This window comes from Orcinus orca, chromosome 3 (genome assembly GCF_937001465.1).
Source record: "Orcinus orca chromosome 3, mOrcOrc1.1, whole genome shotgun sequence".
NCBI classification, from domain to species: Eukaryota; Metazoa; Chordata; class Mammalia; order Artiodactyla; family Delphinidae; genus Orcinus; species Orcinus orca.
In genome coordinates, this window is record NC_064561.1 from 151,053,183 (window position 1) to 151,074,973 (window position 21,791).

General features: G+C 39.1%; 1 protein-coding gene across 1 annotated transcript in view; it reads left to right on the top strand.

Annotated features, from left to right (window-relative positions):
- Positions 1-21,791, top strand: part of PLCXD3 (phosphatidylinositol specific phospholipase C X domain containing 3) — a 192,305-nt gene that overhangs the window by 124,385 nt on the left and 46,129 nt on the right. Inside the window, exon 2 of the mRNA XM_004265962.4 lies at positions 9,087-9,795. Coding sequence (XP_004266010.1) covers positions 9,087-9,795 — 709 coding nt within the window. The remainder of the gene's footprint in view (positions 1-9,086; positions 9,796-21,791) is intronic.

A 21,791-nucleotide genomic window follows, 5' to 3' on the forward strand; every position in this document is an offset into this window, starting at 1 on the left:
AACGACCCAGCAAGTTTAAAGAAATTGTGATGAATATTGAGCTTCTCTACTGGGAGGCATTAATGTAATAAGGCTTCTCAAATTTAGCATCTGGGATCCTGGATCAAAAGACTTAAAAGTAAAGAAACCAACCTCCTTTACTTTAGCTTACTGTCTCTGAGACGTGCTGAGTGTGGCTTTACACGATATGAAAGATACAGATTTATCCAAGGAGAAAACACAGCATGGTCATTTTGATTTTTCCTTTACAAAAGGATTAATCTCAGTGTTCTACAAGATGTGTCAGGTTTAATTTAATATTAAAAATTGTATTTCCTATACATTTATGTCAAGTGAAGTACAAATATTAAATTACAAGCATGTAGTTTTTAATTATCTGTTCAGTTTTAGAAGTGTCTTAGTTTGTATTACATATTGTGCATTATCTCTGATGACACAAAATCACTTGTATTGTCCACAAAGCCCTATCGTGTGCTAGAGGACTGAAGCAAGATTACATGACAGGAATAAGGAGTGATCCTTACTCCTCAAGGTTTGGCCTTTGTCTCTGAAAAATCCAAATAACCGATCACTTTAATCAACGGGGGGAAAAATTAATGAGATTAATTGTAGGTTGTCAAATAATAACCAAATAATTGATTTTTACATTTTTTTCTGTCAGATTGAGTATTGTATAGTTACAATTGGAGAGAATTGACTGACTTCCAAATCAAGTAAAAGTGATTTGAGAATTAATATTTTTTCATAATCTGTGTATGTTCCCTACTCTATTACAGTCAGAAACCAATAGGAGGTTTTGTTTATTAAGTACTACCGGGAATGGGGCAGTACAGATCTCCCTGCAGAGATGATCATGTGCTGAGGTCAGAGTCCTATATGCCATCAATCAGGTTTGTACCCTCTCAAGGCCAGAGTCCACACAGAGTTGTGTTTAGGGATTTTAGTACAAGGTAACAGGGAATGGAGCTGACTAATTAGTACTCTGGAGTCGACAATATTGAAGGAACACCAACAGGCAGAGAGGCTCAACACATAACTAAGTTCTACTTACCAGCCTAACATTTAGTGGTGAAATTTCAGTATCCTAAGGGTGGGATGGAGTCATAAGAGAAAATAATTTCCTTAGAAGACTTGAATACTGGATAAGTTACCAAGACCAGATTCCTGTTAATGAAAGTGAGACAGAGAGCAAGAGGAATTTGATGAGACGTGCCACTCTATTGTCTGAAATCAATTCTATAGCTTTTTTTCTAAGATTAAGTCCATTCTAGAGGCTGAGGCAGGATAATGCCTGAAGAGGAAGGTTAAATGGTAGTAGCTAGGATAAAGGGAACATTACCTAAAAGCTATGTCAGTGGTCCCAACCGGAAACCAGGCCATTGGCAATGGAATGGAAAAGAAGAGGCCATATCTGAGAGAGGATTTGGAGGTCAGTACAATGGGACTTTAAGGCTGACTGAATGTGAGGTTTGAGGGGCAGGTAAGAATTCAAGATGAATCCAAGGATGAGATGGAAGGAATATGAGATAAGTATGATAGGGACACATATAAAGGAGCAGGTTTGAAGGGGAAGATACTATGTTTCATCTAAAACATTTTAAGTTTAAGTTTCCCATGGAGCAATGAAATTTAGTTACCTGATAGGCAGACAGGGAATCTGTAATGGAGGTCAGATTAGATGGGATCAATTTATTATGCATCTATTATAAGGCATGAGGCCAAAGAAATGAATGAGATCACCCTAGGAAGAAGCATGGAGCAAGTTGAAGTCTTGAATAGAACTTTGGATAACACTCTCATTTAGGAATTGGAAGAGCAGCAAGAGGCGGCAAAAGGAGACTGAGAAAGGACAGTTACAAGAAAGTAGAAAAACTAGGAAAGAGTCATGGCTAAAAAGCCAAAGGAGGAAAATATTTCAAGAAGGAAGTATCAAATGTTCCAGCAAGGCTGAGCAGGATTCACTCATTCCTTTACTCAACAATGTTAACGTAAATGCCTGCTAAGCTCTGTGCTAGGATTTAGGAATGAGATCACAGAAGGCTGGTGAGTTTCTTTAGTAGTCACTGAGGATATTTCACAGAGGTTTTATATGAGTTACAATCATGATAGTGTGATTACAGCAGTTAAAGATGGAACCAAAGTTAGGGAGAGAGAGCCAGGCTGTGTAGACTAATTTTCTGAGAAATCTAAAAGGAAATAGTAAAGAAAAAGGGGGTCAATAATGGCCTAATCTGTAAAAATGGTTATTAGTAGAAGTAGTGATTTTGCTTTTATAGCATATCCCATGTGAACAATTTTGACCCATTGACTTGAACCAAATGTTTTTATATTTATAAAGCTGGATACAGTAGTGGGTACAGGAGATTATAAGGCATAGTTTTTTCTTTTGGGGAAGCTTACAATCTAGATTAAAATCAATATGTATGTTGGGGGATTGCAGGTGGAAAGCAAGATATAAAGACTGAATAAAAATTCAATGAACATAATGAGCATTAGTTACAACATCTAATAACTGGTACTGGTTGATGAGAAGGAGCTGCAGACTAGACGAACTGTGAATTCAGGGGAAAGGAAGACCACCATGAGTAAACAAAGGCTTTGCCACAGAGAAGGGAATACATGTAAGTTGCAGAAGAAGACTAGGACTGAGACTTTCATGAAGGGAAGGCCAGTGGGTAAACTTCACTCCAGAACTCTGTCTCTTCCCATGGAAAGTAGAGATACTACCACCTGCTTATCTTCTACCCTAGAAAAGGGCGTCAAAAGCTAAATATACTCTTTCACCCCTTCATCCAGCAGTCTTCTTTCGGTTCACAGATTGCAGGTACGTATGCTTCCCTACTCCTGTGGTGTTGGCCTTATAATCACAAAAGGTACCAAGATATCAAATACACAGGAAACCTGTTCCCAGAAAGCAGGAATCTTAAAAACCTTGGTGCTGTGCTAAATGAAACAGGAATAAAACAGGCAAGGAAAGGGAAATACAGAGTGCCATGCATAAACTTTTGCAAGCAAGCTTAGTGCCCTGCAGAGACCAGGAGAGGAGCAGTTCTTATATTGATGGAGTCAGAGCCTGAATTCTAAGATCAGGATATAGATATCAGAATTGCACACTCATGAGCATGTCAAACCTTAGCCTCCTGGGCCTTCTTGTTCTGAAGGTTCACAGATGAAATGAACTTGATGCATTTTCTTTGATGTTTATTAAACCCATAATTTTGCAGAATTTGAAATGGAACTGTGACCAAACTGAGAGACCAACCAGAACTCCATCTCAAAGAGCTTTTATAAATAATGCTGGAAAGATATTGAATGGAAGAGAGGTAGTACTTAGTATACATAACAGATCAATTTTCTTAACATGGCAGAATGTAAATATTTAGCTGCTGTTCAAAGCAACAAGAAATGTGGTAATGTTGATTGTCCTACATTTGCTAAATCTTAGACAAGTGATGGATAAGAATCTGATTTTCAAAAACTATTTACAAAAATCTAAATCCTGCAACTTAAATCATTTCCGTTCCTGCTTGCACAGATGTCCCAATGTGTGTTTGTCTAGGTAATGTTTTTCTTAGCCACAAGTGAATAGATGTTTTGTGACTAGGTATATCACCATATGAAAATAATTGTAATTTAAGTTTTATAGTTCTTTTATGGAACCTTCATGAACATGGGTTCATTTCTTCCTTGTAAGAATCATATGAAGTAGGTGTGGAGAGTATCTTAATTGAACAAATTGGAAAATCCAAAACCAGAAGAGTTAACAATCCGATGACGCTCCAGTGTTAAACTTTGAGTTAGTAACTGAGCTCGAATTCGAGCCTAGTCTTCCAACACATTCAATGCTGTTTTCAAAGTACTGTATTGCCTAATTTAATATGAAGACCAGGCTGCATCAGTCTGAAATCAAAGTATTGGCCAAGGCTGTAATTTCATTTGCGGCTAAGGATCCTTTTGAAAGCTTGCTGATTGTTGGCAGAACGTAGTTCTTTGAGTTGTAGCACTGTGGCCCTCAGCTCCTAGACGCTGCCAACTCTTCACTTCATAAGAAGGAAATCTTTTCCTCTTCCAACTTGGGTCCAGTGATTGGTGGTCTAAAAATTAATCAACAATAGATAGATTAACAGGAGAAAAGACAATGTTTATTTATGCATGCACAGTGTACATGCAGAAGCACTCAGAGACTAGTCACTTACTGGAATAACCAGAAAGAAAAGGCTTATATACTAAACTTAACAAAAGAGGGGTAGATAGAGCTTCAATGGGAGAGTATGGAAGGTTCTTTTTTTTTTTTTTTTTTTAATTCTAACAAGCAGCTGAATTCACACTTCTGGTGCTAAGTGTCGTTTTTTGTTTTTGTTTTTGTTTTTGTTTTTCCCCAATCAAGTAACTCCCTGGGAGGGAAGTCAATGGTAACTATATTTTCAGAGGTTCTATTTAAATTTAGATAATGTTTCTGTATGTGGCTGCTGATTGTTCAGATATATTCAGCTCAAAGTAATTTTCATATCATTTTGGTAGGCTATTAATCACTTCAACTGCCACACGATCCTCTCTACCACATTGCATTTTGTTTCTTAAGGACAACAGAACATCTGCTGCTGCTTGTTGTCTCTGTTTGATGGGCTTACCTGCTTAGGTTAGGTCCACTCAGGATAATCTCTCTTTAGTTAACACAAAGCCAACTGATTAGGGACCTTAATTACATCTGAAAAAAAAAAACTCTTCCATATACTGGAACATAATCATGAGAATGATATCCCTCATATTTACCATGTTCAAGTGGAGGGGATTATATAGGACATCTATAACAGGGGATGGAAGTTTGGGGGGTGATCCTAGAAGTCTTCCTACCACAGCAAATTATAGGATGAGATGTTAAGTTCAGTACTACAAGAGACCATAAAAATGAGATGATCACGCAGATCCCTTACACTGTTGAGTTAATAAAATGGATGCTGCATTTTAGCTGATTAGACTATATGACATCTAAGGTCATCCATACCAGAATGCAGAATGGAGTAACTCCTCCATTCAAGAAAACTTTTTAAACCAACTTGATTTCTTTCACTCTTTCTCTTAGCTGATACATAGTTTACAAGCATAAAGAGGTGCATATGAACATTTTAAATTTAATTTCCCTTCATTAACATTTCAAGTTCTTATATTAGGCGCTTGGGTTTGTAGACCTCAAATGCCCTCGTTAACCCCAAAGGGTTGTTATAGCTTTCATTAGTTAACTATTGCTATGTAACAAATTATCCCCAAACTTAGTCACTTAAAACAAGACACAGTTTCTGTGGGTCAGGAGTCTAGGCAAATATTAACTGAATCCTCTGCTTCAAGATCTCTCACAAGGCTGCAGTCAAGATCCCACTGGGGCAGGATGTACTTCCAAGGTTACTCAGTGGCTATTGAAGGATTCGGATCTTTGAGGGCTGTTAGACTGAGGGGCTCTGTTCCTAACTTGCTGCTGGCTGGAGGCCATTCCCAGGTCTTTGTTACATGGACCTCTGCAACACAGCAGTTTGCTTCATCAAAACCAGCACGAGAAAGAGTAGCATGATGGAAGTCACAGTCTTTTGCAGCATAATCTCAGAAGTGGTATCCCATCATGTTTGTGTTATTTAATTTATTAGAAAAAAGTCACTAGATTGGGCCTACACTCAACAGAGAGATGTAAATGTCAGGATGACAGGGAATGTTAAGGTCTGTCTTAGAAGTATGCCTACTGTCTGAATGAGGGAATGATGTAGCCGACTGAGGAGAAACTAATAAAAGTGGCTGTTTCTAAGAAATGAAAGACAATAACCTCTTCCATTCCATTCACTTATTCAGAGCCAGAGCAAAGGAACTTGACTGGCCTGGGTTCATAATGGGAGTGGCCAGCTCTTGTCTAAGTAGAGAGGACAAATCAAAGCCAAAATTGAAAAGCTAAGTTCAGAATCAAAGGAGCAACTTTAAGTATCATGTCCAAGGTACGAGTTTGGGCAGTAGATAAAATAAGAATAAGAGGACAAGAGGACAGGAACACTGAACCAGTGTAGAAGCAAAATATTAGACCAGATAAGGCACACAGGTTGTGGATTTAGAACAAAGAAATAGTGTTTAGCACTGTTTTGCTCATGGGCAGGCTCCCTGATTTTAAAGACACAGGGCTGGGCCAGAGGCTTTCTCTGTTATTGAAAGTCATAAAGTAGTAGTGCTGTATTTTTGTTTTAAGTTCAAACAGATAGAAAGCTTCATGGTTTAGAGGAAATTTTGAAATTTGGGAGGAACTACTATTCCAAATGAAATTAAAAGTCTTGAAAATATTCTTTCTTGGCCAATGTTAGATTATGTATTTTCTCCCAAAATGCATAGTGTTTTATGTTGATTGATAATTTAATTCTCTTCAAATAATATTTGCATCTGGTGAATAATTCTGTTCATCAAGCTTAGAACAAATACTGGTGGGGGTATCAGTGGTTTCTCCTTCTGCCTGTTATCTGTTTTTAATTTTTATTTTTAATATTACCTTATTTTGGCCTTAATAACAAATTAATATTTCTAGTAACGTGTCAAAAACAAGGAGCAACTCATTTCTGAAAGAAGTCTAGTCATATTTAATTCCCTTTCTGTGTGCTTCCAATTATGTCTTCTATTAGATTACAGAAGTAACTAATTACTTTCATCCACCTTTTCTTCACGTGCCTGTAAATTAATTTAAAATTTTATAAATTAACCCTTATTTTGAGGGTTTATTTACTTATTTATACTTATTTTAATCCAATCCTAGATCATTTCATTATAACTGTTTTTTTTTTTTTTTTTTTTTTTTTGGTACGCGGGCCTCTCACTGTTGTGGCCTCTCCCGTTGCGGAGCACAGGCTCCGGACGCACAGGCTCAGCAGCCATGGCTCACGGGCCCAGCCGCTCCGCGGCATGTGGGATCCTCCCGGACCGGGGCACGAACCTGTGTCCCCTGCATCGGCAGGCGGACTCTCAACCCCTGCGCCACCAGGGAAGCCCATTATAACTCTTCTTAAGCTCACTTTTTTATTTCTTTCTTTAAACATAATCTTGCTGTATATTAAACCATAGTACAGTTTAGTTTCTTCATTTATATTAGCCATTCACTGAACAGCAACTAATAAATCAACATGCAGCAATTTAAATCCCTATTAAAATTTGCCAATGTCAGATCCAAACTGACAGTTTTCCTTATCCAGAAAGTGCTGACATTTTCTTCCCATACCATCTACTAAAGATAAATAGATCAGATAGTTCCGGATGAAAGTAAATGTGGTATTTCTATATTTTGGGGTTACCTTTCATTGTTTGAAAAATTCCAATAATTCTGAGGAATTATCTGTTCCAAGTCTTGAAAGGTTATGATTTACAAGGTATCAAAGTATGTTTCAAACTATTTTTTCTAACAACCCACCATGGTGTCTAATATCCATACTCTTGTAATTACTGTAGTCTGTTTACTGCTAGACATAGATAAATAGATATATCTCTATAGGCATAGAGATATAGATTGACATAGATATGGAATATAGACAAAGATAAATATTGCATCACTAAAAAATTTTGCTTCAAATAGCTTAACAGTTAAAGGCCCTGAGGTGATAATAAACTTACAGGGGGGTGTGTGTGTGTGTGTGTGCATGCACGTGCACAAGTACACATCTTGGGTTGGAAGACTGAAAAATCTAGAAAAACCTGTACTTCAATGGATGTAAATCAGGAGTGAGCAACAAGGTGTAAGGAAGCCTGAGTAACAGATGGGGAATAATGACATCTGCCTTTTCTAATGTGTGAAAAATCCAGAATATGTTAATTTAATTTTACCAAGAAGTAAAGGAGGCTTTTTTTTCAAAGTCAAAAGAACTTTATTTTGATCTGGTAATCTTACATTTACCTTTAAAAATTATTTAAAAGAACTTTTAAGTGAAGATTCTCTGTAATGTTTCTGAATATTTTTTTAATTTTTTAATGTAATTTATTTTTGTATACAGCAGGTTCTTATTAGTTATCCATTTTATACATATTAGTGTATATATGTCAATCCCAATCTCCCAATTCATCCCACCACCACCACACCCCACCACTTTCCCCCCTTGGTGTCCATACATTTGTTCTCTACATCTGTGTCTCTAAAATTAAAATGAAATAATTTTCCTTTATTGTGTCCAATGATATTTTAAATGGCACTCTGTACTTACAGGCAAATCATACACATGTTCATTGCTACATTTCTGGAGGTTTGATATTTGTAACTGCCAAAAATAAATAATTAAACAGGTTCTCCCTAGGAAGAAATTCTTCTAAATTTGGAAGCAACTCCAAAGAGAGCATTCACTGTAGAGAGGAAATATCTGTGAAGAAAATAGTCTACTAGTTAATTTTTAAATACCGTCAGTTGTGTTAATTTGCAAGAAAAAAATAATTGTTTATTCAATATGTAAAAAGTACCTGACTTCATCTACATTCACAATTGCCCAAATGCAGGTCAAGAATGATGTTAAAATATCAGAAATTGTACCGTCCTCTTGCCTTATCTCTCCCCTCCTTTATTCCCGTGACCTCTTGTGCTTTCCAAAGTGCAGGAAGTAACACTGATCATCTACCTGTGAAAAGGTCTTCTTTATTCATTGAAACAAGCCCTCTAGGCTTACAATCAACCCAAAATAGAGGGAAAGGGCAAGATTGTAGACAAAATATTTGAGAACTGGTGAGTTCCTATAAATTCTACTTTATGAATGGTCACTTACGCCACCTATATGGAAAACCAACCCTAATGAATATGTTAAATTCTTGGTTTACAGAAGTAGAAGATGATCTTTTGAATTTTAAAAAATTGATTAGTTGGGATTTTTTTCTTATCATTTTACAAACCATTTGGTCAGTTGAAGTCCTCCATGTACTATACTAGGTTATAAAAAAAGACCCTTCTAAGACATTCGAATGTACTAGGTAAATATTCCTTAGTATTTCCTTTGGCTCATTTGAGGGAGAGATATGGACATGGCAAGACGGAAAGAAGTTGGGAAGGACAAAGGACTGAAATGTAACCACATTGTGCCTTGTTATTCTTCTAGGATCTCATGATTCCTTCAGCTTCTACATTGATGAAGCCTCTCCAGTGGGGCCTGAACAGCCAGAAACTGTCCAGAATTTTGTCTCTGTGTTTGGAACTGTGGCGAAAAAGCTGATGCGGAAATGGCTAGCCACTCAAACCATGAACTTTACTGGTCAGCTAGGAGCTGGGATCCGTTATTTTGATCTTCGAATTTCCACCAAGCCTAGAGACCCCGACAATGAACTCTACTTTGCTCATGGTTTGTTCAGTGCCAAAGTCAATGAAGGCCTTGAGGAGATCAATGCATTCCTCACAGATCACCATAAGGAGGTAGTATTCTTGGACTTCAACCACTTTTATGGGATGCAGAAGTATCACCATGAAAAACTCGTCCAAATGCTGAAAGACATCTATGGAAATAAAATGTGCCCAGCGATTTTTGCCCAGGAAGTGAGTCTAAAGTACCTGTGGGAGAAGGACTACCAAGTGCTGGTCTTCTACCACAGTCCAGTGGCTCTGGAAGTACCCTTTCTCTGGCCTGGGCAGATGATGCCAGCACCTTGGGCCAACACCACAGACCCGGAAAAACTGATCCAGTTTCTTCAGGCATCCATCACTGAGAGAAGGAAGAAGGGATCATTTTTTATATCTCAGGTGGTGCTGACCCCCAAAGCTAGCACCGTGGTCAAAGGGGTGGCCAGTGGTCTCAGAGAAACAATCACAGAAAGGTAAGTGTCCTTAAGTTATCAGGGGAAATTTTTAAATAATTAAACCCAAATTCAAATAGTTAATTAGTGATGGAGTTAATTCACACCCATGTGAGTTAGTTTCCTAGGGCTGCCACAACAAAGTATCACAGGCTGCTGGGTAGCTTAAAAACAAAAGAAATTTACCATCCTTCAGTTCCAGAGGCTAGAAGTCTGAAATCAATGTGTCAGCAGGACTCGCTCCTTCTGAGAGCTTTGAGGGAGAATCTTTTCCATGCCTCTGCATTAACTTCTGGCAATGGTTGGCATCCATTGTGGTTCTTAGCTTACAGATGCATCACTCCAGTCTCTGCACCCACCTTTACATGGCATTCTTCCCTGCTTCTCTGTCTTCTCTTCTTATAATGACACTAGTCATATTGGATTAGGGCCCACCCTAGTGATCTCATCTTAATTTAATTACATCTGCAAATGCCCTATTTCTAAATAAGGTCACACTTACAGGTACTGGGGATTAGGACTTGAATATGTCATTTTGTAGGACACAGGTCAACCCACAGCACCATGGTTTTTGTTTGTTTGTGTTTGTTTTTGTTTTGTTTTTACCACACCATGCAGCTTGCAGGATCTTAGTTCCCCAACCAGGGGTCGAACCTGGGCCCCCTGCAGTGGAAGCACAGATGGAGTCCTAACCACTGGACTGCCAGGGAATCCCTGCACCATGCATTTTGACGCCATGTCCAGTTATCTTTTCATAGCACTCCTTTTCACATTTGCATAGCATTTTATAGATTACAAGCCCTTTCTCTACTTTTTTCAGAGTATTTTCACATACTTGATTCCATTTGATCTGCATAACAATCCTGGGAAGTAGATACTGTATAACAGATAAAAATTAAAGTTCAGAGAAGTGAAATGTTTTGCCTAAAGCCACTTGGACAATGAATAATGAAACAAAGACTCAAGCACCATTTTTCTCAAGCTGTATTCTATGCCTTTACACTACATTTTTAGCAAGAATCAATCGTTAGCAAGAATCAGTCTCCAGAGAGTAGGCATTCCATTGGTCAAGCCCAGACATACATGTAGGGTAGTGGTCACCTGTGAGGTGTAATTAGCAATCACCAAAGATCTTTGTAACTCATTCCCCTGATACAACATGTAGCATTGTACATATTATTTATTCTTTTGAGTTAAAGTATTAAACAAGGCAAACATTGAAGAACAAACACAATTCCTATCACACCTTTTATTTTTAACTTTAACTGATATTTTGAATTATGGTAAAGAGGCAGAGAATGAATGTTTTGCACAAGGTCTTGTAGGGAAAGACAAGAAAAGGAGAAGAAAAGATTCAGAGGTGAAAATGCTGTGGGTGGCCTTTAGAGATGAAAATGCTATATGGTGGAGAATGGCAGATGAAATTTGTAGTGGGGCAGGAACGCATTTGCAAGAAAGCTAAAAGCCTTCTTGCACAGTCTAGAGGATATAGTTAATGAATTGTACAACTTAAAGTGATGAGAGATTAAATTACAATGAATCTAAATGTTACCACATTAAATATAATAAATCATAGCATCTAAAAGAGAAAAAAATGTCGCCATCACAGGTGAGGTGGAGGAGGGCTCTGGGGTTGTAGCCGGCACTGGTCGGAGCTTAGGAACTGGCACTGAGGATGGCTAAAAGCCAGGCTACAGGGAACATCATCCTATGAGCAATGGGGAGCTAGAAAATGATATTTAGTGGTGGAGTGACTTGACCAGATGTGCATTTTGGGTAGATAATTGGTGAAGCATGGAGGGTAGATGGAGTGGAGAAAGTAAGCAGTTAAGAGGTGCTTGGAACCATTTTAGCAAGGATATGCAAGCTAAACTGAAGAAGTGAGAAAATGTAGAAGGGGACAGTATGCGACAGCAAAAGTTGGATGACTATTTAGCTATGTGGTGTGAATGAAAGAAAAGAGGGGAGAATAAAGTTTCTTCTTGAGAAGTAGAGTGAGTGATGGATGCATTCAAAGAAGCAAGAAACAAAGATACAGGAGCTTGGGGAGGACAGCGGGGAGATACAATCAGGATTATGCTAAATTTAAAGTGCTAGAAAGGCATCCAAGCAGATCCAGTTGATCATTAGGAATATAGGTTAGCTCGTTTGGGGGATACTGCATTTTTTGGCAATGAAAGCCACAGGTCCTTGGAGAGGAAGTATTCCTCCACGCAAAAGTATAACTTCCTTCTGTTATTCAGGTATTTGCTGGGATCTCCCTGTTCTTTCAACTGAAGTAAGATCCCCAGCCCTTACTGGGGATCCTCACTGTACGCTCTATGCAAGTGTAAAGCCTTCCCTAAGATTTCTGCTGAGGTCTAGATTTCTTACATTCTTAACGAGCCCTTGTTGCTTCTGGATTACGTAATTTTATGGGTTGATTGTTCCATGTGGCCTATCCATGTCCCACCCTCTATAACCTGAGACATGAAACTTACTTCTTGCTCAATTTCTATATAGTGGTTTATCTGGACTTTACTGAAGATCTGAGCATAAAAGGGAGGTTTTATAATCATAATAATGTAGATGCCTTAAAGTTGAATTTTAGACTCATCTGGAATTACAAATCTCCTGACCTGGAATATCTTCTGAGACATCTGTACCACTTTTCACCCTAGACTCTAGTCCTCTGACTGACTCCTCTCCTCCACCCCCTTCCTGTCATTTTCTCATCTGTTTTCTTCCCCCAACCCCATGTTGCGGTGGAGACGCTACACTCTCCTCTAGATTATCGCACCAAACTATTCACCTCTCTCCCTGGCCCTAAGCCTACATTCAGTTAGTCCCATCAACGTATTCATCAGAACAAGACGACTTTTTCTTTAATAGAACCACTTTCTATAAAAATTAATTGTTCTCATAAATAACAACTTACCTTACATACTTAAAAATGAGGGAGTTATATACACATAAGAATGTGTTGTTTTCAAACCTACCCCATAAAGCCTCCAGATTTTGAGGAATCCCCAGTAGAGGTGGGAAGGGGACAGGAGGGGCCTGGGGAATGGCTGACTCTAATTCTGTTCATTCTTGCTACACCTTTAATTTAAAAAGCTTTACTTCGAACATTTACATATTGGGCATGAAAGGAGTCTTCCCTTCCAGCTTTACCTTCTGTTGTATAGTTCTATGCTTAGGAAAACACTTTTCTGTACAATTTGCATTTGGCCAAGAACCATATCCTGACTCCATACCTGTGTAGGGAATAGCCTTTGGGAAGTCAAGAAGGAAAATCTACTCAAGGAATAAATGACTTTCATTTTTCTCTCATGCAATTTCATGCAATAGGACTTTGCAAGTTATACGTTGAACTGCTTTTTGGTTACTTATGCTTTAGTACAGCATTACCAAAGTAGGATTTGTAGAATAATGATCAGATAAGTTAGGAGAGTGTTGAAAATGATAATATATATCTACACAACTCTCCCAAAAGATTCACAATGCACATTAGCATATAAAAGGCACTAACAAGTATTTAAGTGAAGAATCCTATTTAATTATAACTAATACAATGTTTTCCAAGCACTTGATTTTTTTTTTTTAAGATAACACTTATTAACAGCCCATGGAATTAATTTTGACAAAATGTCCTCAGCCATCTGCTCTAATTCAGAACGTTTCACTTGCCTCTGGCTTATATATCTGGAAAAGTAGAGTTTGACCAGTGAAAAGAGAGAGTGGGAAAAGAATTTAAAAAGTAGAAATGAAGACCCTATAGGTAGAGTCAACTATTTTCTCTCCAGGATTATGCAAATGACTTGCAAATATATCTGAACCTGGCCATGATACTTGTGCTATAAGCATTCTCAATGGAGTTTGTCTCAGTACTAGAAAGCCCCTTTTTAAACCAATTACAAAACTGTATTCTGTGTATGGTGTTAATGTGAAATCCAGAGGTTTGCTTTGGTTTGGTTTGGACATATTTCAGCTTTCTGGGTGAGGCCTACAGGGAAAGGTCATTGTCAATCCTTGGATAATGCCTTGCAAAGGTAACTTATTACTCCTGATACAGGTAGTGAAAAAACACTTGACTCCCCCAAAATATATTTTTCTCTTCTCACCAAGTGATAAAGCCCACAAAAAAGACTTTTACTGTCACTTTCCTTTTGCTGTTGTGCCAAAGCTGCTCACTGAGAAAGTCCTTTGCCACCAAAGGAGAAGTCACTAGGCAATGTTAAGACTTCTCTGGACCTTTAGTATATGTTCATTTGCAAAATTTGGAGTTTGAATTCAATTATCTCCAAGATCCTTTCCAGTTCTAAAATCCTACAATCCTGGATTTGACTAGTTTCACTATAATTTTTCATTATGTCTATATTTGGGTTAACAAAACTCTAAGCACACGAATTTAGAAAACAGTGTTTGAAGATGTGGGTGGCTTTCAGGGAACTAAATCCAGCCTGGATTTAGGTACCGTAACTTTCAATCTGGCCACCGGTTCTAAATACTGCAGATGCGTTCTCTACATTTTAGCAATGCCAAAAGACACAGATTTTAGTTTCTTAAAGACCTATTTTTAATTTATTTTTCAAACACCAGCTTTTGCACCTCACCCCCACGGAATTCACACGTTCTTAAAAAGAAGGTGTGTAACTTGAGTCAAGTCCTTCCCTAATTTGTGGAAGTTTATTAAATTATAGTGTTTTTTACTTAAAAAAAATTCAGCTAGACCACCTGTCAGAATATTTAAGGAGCAGAGTGCATCTCTGTAAGTAAATTGATGCCGAATTAATTTAGAAAATGTTTATACAAGTCAACAATTTATATCATGATGATGATGATAATGGTAATAGTAATGATGATTTATTAAGTGCTCTCTTTTTAATACTATGCTAACTGCCCTGCCCATTTATTCTCATGATCACAGTCATTGCCTTGAGGGTAAGGAAGAAGGATGTGGTTGGTTTTTAATAAGCACCAATTTTATCCAACTGGGGAAAGGGAGGCAACTACATTTGTTGAGCCCACTTTCTGTGCCAGGCACTGTGCTAAGTGCTTTACATGAATTGTATCCATTTAATCCTCCCTGCAGCCTTGCAAAGTAGGCATTACATCCATTAGAGATGGAAAATGGAGCCTGAGAAATGTCTAGTACCTTGCTCAAAAGTCCCAGATTAGTTTAGCAAAGGCAGGATTGTTATTTGGGTCTGACTCCGAGTCCCATGCTTACTCCTGCAAATTAGGTGAAATTCACCTTTCTTAGCAGTGGGTGCATGTAATGCATTATTTGTCATCTTGGAGGGCAAAGTCAGGTCTAGGCATTGGGAAGATAAAGTATACTGGAGGTGGGGTGGGAAAGGCTATGAAAGAGCAGATCTGAAAGAGCAGATCTGAAGTGTATGGCTTTGCCTCAAGATAGAACGCTGGCAGGGATCCCCTAGGGAAGCACTGCTGTTGGATAATAAAAAGGAAGGGAACTTAGAGGTGACCTGACTCAGTCCTCCTTGCCTTGTTCCTGTTTCCCATGTCACTGTTTTCCATTTAGTAAGGAAACTGAGGCCAGAGGACTGCTAAAATGTCGCCCAAGGTCACAGAGCTAACTGGCAGCAAAGGTGGCATCATAATCAGGTCTCCCGGCTTGCAGGCAGATTCTGCCCTCCATACGTCAGGGAGGGATGAGGACCGAAAAGGGACAGGAAGATCAGTGGGGCCAGGGAACATCAGGCTGCAGGGAACAACGTGGAAGGGTGAACCAGCTGTCAGACTGCACTGTGCACAACATAACATGGTGCCCTGTAACCTTGACTAGAGTGGTCAGAAGTTGGGCCTGGGGGTGGACCACAGATTTTGTTCAGGGCAGACTTCCCTGGGTCCTATCTCTTTGTGCTTCACAAGCACAATAGACTATTTTTTCCTTTCAGTGGGGACACATCCTAGCTCACAGCAACTCCCCAAACAACACTTGTGCTGCCGATTTACCCTGTCAGTGCACTGACCCAGCTGGTGGGGGGCTGGGCTCTGGGAAGTTGTTCCCCTGCAGCACCAGTCATCCTAGCAGCTTTGAGGAGCCAAGAAACACCACACTGAGGGAGTGAGACTCAGAATGGTTCAAAGACAGCTACAGGTGACATCAATCTTCATGATGGACAGCTTTCTGGCTCCGCCCCCTAGACTACGCCCCCAAATAGGTCAGCGCATTAGCTGGTCTGCTATCATTCTATTCAGTAAAAGGGAAAGCTGCTTCTTTGGGCTACATATGCCTAAGGAGAAAGAATATCAAGGACATTATGGAAAACCAGCATTAGAATAATCATTGTTTACAAGACGCTTTCATTGTAAGATTCTTTTTTTCAACATATATATTAGAGGCTTCATTTGTTCAACAGATGGTATTCCCAATTTGCAATTTAGAAAATCAAAGGACAATAAGGCTAAATAATTTGTTCAGGTGGTGGTGTGAGCCAGTGCTGCTATCAAATCAGAATCTAGATCTTTCACGAAAACTCTAATTGGAAAACATACATACATGTTCATAGTAGCACTATTTACAATAGCCAAGACATGGAAACACCCAAGTGCTCATCAACAGACGATCGGTTCAAGAAGATATGATACACACACACACACACACACACACACACACACACACACACACACACACTGGAATATTACTCAACCATAAAAAAGAATGAAATATTGATACTGCCATTTGCAGTAACATGGATAGACCTAGAGATTAACATACTAACTGAAGAAAGTCCAACAGAGAAAGACAAATATTGTATGACATTCCTTATATGTGGAATCTAAAAAGTAATACAAATGAATCTATATACAAAATAGACTCACGGAAAACAAACTTATGGTTACCAAAGGAGAAATGGAGGGAAGGAGGGATAAATTGGGAGTATGGGATTAATACATACAAACTACTATATATAAAACAGATAAGCAACAAGGATTTACTGTATAGCACAGGGAACTATATTCAATATCTTATAATAACCTATAATGGAAAATAACCTGAAAAAATGTATATATATAACTGAATCCCTTTCCTATACACGTGAAGCTAACACAATATTGTAAGTCAACTATACTTCAATTAAAAAAAAGAGTCTAGGTCTTTTGAGCCGCTAGAACAAGGAGTGTCACTTGTAAATCAGAAGGAAACTCCAGAAAGCATTCTTTTCCCTAGCCCAGGGCTTGGCGAACTGGGCAGTGCTTATGTCACCCTCAGAGGTTATGATTCATGAATCGATGCTCAAAGAGTTTCACTTCTAACGTACCCCAGGTGAGGCTCACTTTGAGCAGCACTGCTCTTGTCTGCCAACAAGCTGTGCCTGAATCGCCCCCACCAACAGATGAAGTTGGTTTTAAAAAATCTGGAAAGAGAGTCAACCCCAAGATTTATCAGTCCCCTCCCCACCCCAGGTTCAGATAGTTCTTCCTTAAATCTAAACCATGACTCCTCTACCCACAGGACCTGCCAGATTTAAGTTCAAATTTGCTTGTCCTATCACTAAGGTAGAGCTGCCCATTATCGATTTCCAAATAATGGTCCTCTGCTATTCTCTCCCATGTATCTTCTCTCCCATGTCACATAGCTCGATCCTTGGATTACTGTGCTTCAGAAGCACAGGGAAATGCTCCTGGGAGGGATTCTTTGTTCCCGTGGGCTCTAAAGCACACCCCATGGAAGAAGCCTTAGTAACTTCCAGACTCAGTGTCTTCCACCAAAACCAATAAACATTTCAGCACCAATTAACATCACAGCTCTTTGCAACCCAATGGCCTCCCAGCCCTGACTTTAAGCAGTAAAAAAAAAAAAAAGATTCTGTAATAGCTTGCAACCCTGAGGCTGTGTGACAGAAGAGTGATTTTAGCCTGGGTCATGCTGGGGTATGGAAGGAGGGAGGGTTGTCTTGTAACTCTCTCTTAACAACTTTTGACCTAAGAATGTTTGAAGCAGGCATGCGCATAAAAGCTCTTGCTCTCCTTCATTCTGCTAATGTTGTAAGATTAAAGTACAGGCAAATGTGGATAGGAGCCTTTCATTATCTGTAGCAAGAGAGTCAAAGACTGGAGAGAATTGCCAAGCTATTGACAGGTCAGATACCCATTCAGTGCCTGGTGAGTGTGTGTGTGTGTGTGTGTGTGTGTGTGTGTGTGGTGTGTGTGTGTGTGACAGAGAGAGAGAGAGAGAGGATACATATACTTTTCTAAAAATCATGGAAGTATGGTTTAGGATAGAGGTTTACTCACTTTAGTAAATCTCTCTGGATCTCAATTTTCTTATATGGAATTGCTGGAGCTTAATATCTGAAGAGGAACTGACCTAGTATGTAGCTGGCGATGGGGGTAGAGGGAATGAAGATGAAGTGTCTAGGCAGCAGGGTTATTTAGTCAACCAGGTCATGGCACAATAGTGTGGGGACTTCAGCCAGCAACTTAGGGAATGGGGGGTTTGTTTGGGTTGAAAAGAACTGTGCCATGAACTGTCAAGTAGATGAACAAGTAACAGTTTTCTGATTCAAGAAGTAAAATGGACTAGATGTGGACAGGCCAGACCATGTTCTGAGGCTGTGAGAGGAGGCCTTTGGGAGGACACACACAATGGGAACCATGAGATATCCCAGTGAGAGAGGGTAGAAAGGACTTCTTATAGAATCAAGGTTTAGGTTGGTGACTTGGGGGAAGGTTTAAAGGAAGCAGAGGTCCTCTTTAGATTGGATGCTGTCAGGGCAAGTCTATAATTGGGTATCTCAATATGTCTTATCTATAGGACTAGAGCGATGATAAACTAATTGGCAAAGAAATCAAAGTTGTTCATTTTAGTCTAGAGAGGTCAGTGTTTTGTATTTTGTAAGTGATACGGTTTCTGTGCTCAGACAAAATTACAAAGTATCCTTTTTTATCTCACTTTCTCATGATCTCAAGTAATCTTGTCTGAGGTGGTATTCTGGGAGATTATGCCCAACAGGAGGAGAACTTGGCCTAGTTGTGAGAGTCCGGCCAGCTTCCAGATGTCAGGACTTGCTTTCAAGTTTCTCTTCATTCACCCCTTTTCAGTGCACTTATTTCCATTTGGTTTGAAAATTTCTGATGTGAATTAGGCTTTACATGTTCTTTTTCTTTGTTGTTCTTTTTCTCATTAAAACAATTGAGGCTGTATCTATGCAGAAGCCCAGATCATGTTGACAATGAGGCAAATCAAAGAGTTGGTGAAAACCTAGCCCAGGGCTTATCTACTAAAATGCAAACTCTTCAGATTGAGTCATATAGACAATCAACTTTCTCTGTGGTCTTAAGTTTCTGCCCATCTCATTGGGCAAGGTTGGAATTGACTGACAAGTATCAAGAATCCTGGGTGGTGGAGACCAAAGGAGTTGAGACGGGGCGGGGGGGTGGGGGGGATGTGTAAACAAAGCATTGTGTAAAGGGAATTGCTGATTCTTTAATATTGGTAAACATTCCAACTTCCTTCCCCAAGGTTTTACAACTCATTCCAGGCAGAAAGGAGCAGGAAGTGAGATGGCCAGATATCATATTTTCAACCAATTCTTTTTCTTGCCCTTTTTGGCAGCAGGAGACGTATTTTTCTTGGCCTTGTTTGAATGAGTGTCCCTGAAAACTTGTTTGTGCTGGGTGTACTTGCAAGACACAGCTTTGGGTGACTGATCTATTAATTATCAAGGGTGATTCCAATAAGTATAAGTGCTTATTTAAGTGAAGTGATATAAGCCAACATTTCTCTGTCAAAAGTGTGCCCCACCTAGGCTTCCTTGGTGGCGCAGTGGTTGAGAGTCCGCCTGCTGATGCAGGGGACACGGGTTCATGCCCTGGTCTGGGAAGACCCCACATGCCGCGGAGTGGCTGGGCTCGTGAGCCATGGCCACTGAGCATGCGCTTCCGGAGCCTGTGCTCCGCAACGGGAGAGGCCACAACAGTGAGAGGCCCGCCTACCAAAAAAAAAAAAAAAAAGTGTGCCCCACCTAACAAAATTGTTGCATAAATCTCAAATAACTTTCTAACACCACTCTATGCAATGACATTTCAGCTTCTAATGTATCACGTTCAGTTGATAACATGTTTTCTTTCATAATCTTTTCAATGTAAGAACAACAATAAAAAAATGCTGGGTATATGAAAATTTCTTAGAATATCTGGCCTTGGAGGACTTCAGAAGAAAATTCTGCATGTATCAACTGAAGACACTAATATTTGGCTTTATTATATGAAGTACAAATCTTCTAGCTCTTGCTCTGTATGTCTGGGATTGTAGCCTATTGCTAATTAACTTATTTCAAAGTACTAAAAGTAATTCAACAAGAATAGCTAGAGACTTGTTTGTCATAATTGACTTTTTTTTTCAGAAATCACAAGTATAGTTTGAATTTTGCCTTTAAAATATTCCTTCCTCCTACCCCCTGATCACTTATTTCCCTGTGGCCTCAGCTATTAAAAGAGAAGAAGCTTACAAGTTGTTTCTGGAGCTGTGACATCCTGTCTTGAAGAAGCGGTATGTGGCAGTGAGATTGTAACGTGTGATTTCATTAGTGAATGCTAAAAGCACAGACTGCCCTTTGGAAATATATGTGAGATTTGGCCAATGTAAAACTGAGCGAATTCACCATGTAGCTGCTGCTTATCTAGAATACTAAACAGAAAAGCCTATACGATTTAGCTCAGGTTCAAAAATGACCCAGTCATGAAAATAAATAACACCATAATGTTATAAAAAGTTATTCATGAAAATACATCTTTCAGATTTTATTAGATTCATTTTGAAAGGGTTAATTTACATTGCCTGTTTCTCAAAAAAAAATACTTGTAATAAGTAGCTTGTCATGAATAGATTGTAGGGAAACTTGGTTGAGTGCAAGGTTCAGTCTAAGTTCAATCTGTTAACAGAGACCATATGTGGATTCAGGAAAGTCATGATGGATCTGTTGCTAGAAAATAGCCAGGAAAATTAGTTTTATTCCCACCTCAGTTTTCAATTTATTGGTTAGCAGTTAAGGGGGTTATGCAATGAACTTGAATCTTACTGCCATTCACAAGCAGAGCAGGCTGCCATGTGCATACCTACATGCTTCTACGAGACATAGGAGAATTTCACACCTTTCAGGCACACACAACTCATTGCCACTGTGTGTTTGCACTTCTCCCATGTGTCCAGGCAGCCTCCAAACCAGATATGGCCAATGACTCTTGTATCATAAAGAAAGGCTCCTTAAAGCAGTGAACCATGGGCAGGGACATTTTGATGTTTCCATGCCATGGGCTGCGCATACAAAGGCTGTTTCAGTGAGCCACCATTTTCTGCTCCAACTAGCACGAGGTAGGCAGCTTTAGGCTTTAAGTGTGTGTGTGTGTGTGTGTGTGTGTGTGTGTGTTGAAAAGGGTGAGAGAAGTAATTAAAATAAGTAGAAATCTAGTCTTCTCTCAACACCTGTGAGAGTACATTGCTTTACTCCTGCTCATGCAGGAAAGGTTTTTTTTTTTTATTGAAGTATAGTTGATTTACAATGTTGTGTTAATTTCTGCTGTACAGCAAAGTGATTCAGTTATACGTATATATACATTTTTTTTTAAATATTCTTTTCCATTATGGTTTATCAGAGGATATTGAATAAAGTTCCCTGTGCTATTCAGTAGGACCTTGTTGTTTATCCATCCTACATATAATAGTTTGCACCTGCTAATCCCAAACTCCCTGTCCACACGTCCTCCAGCCCCTTCCCCCTTGGCAACCACAAGTCTGTTCTCTATGTCTGTGAGTCTGTTTCTGTTTTATAGATATGTTCATTTGTGTCATATTTTGGATTCCACATATAAGTGATATCTTATGGCATTTGTCTTTTTCTTTCTGACTTACTTCACTTAGTATGATAATCTCTAGTTCTATCCATGTTGCTGTGAATGGCATTATTTCGTTCTTTTTATGGCTGAGTAGTATTCCATTGTATATATGTACAACGTCTCAGGAAGGAAGAGTTTTACATCCAGTGTTTCCTTATCTTCCAATTGAG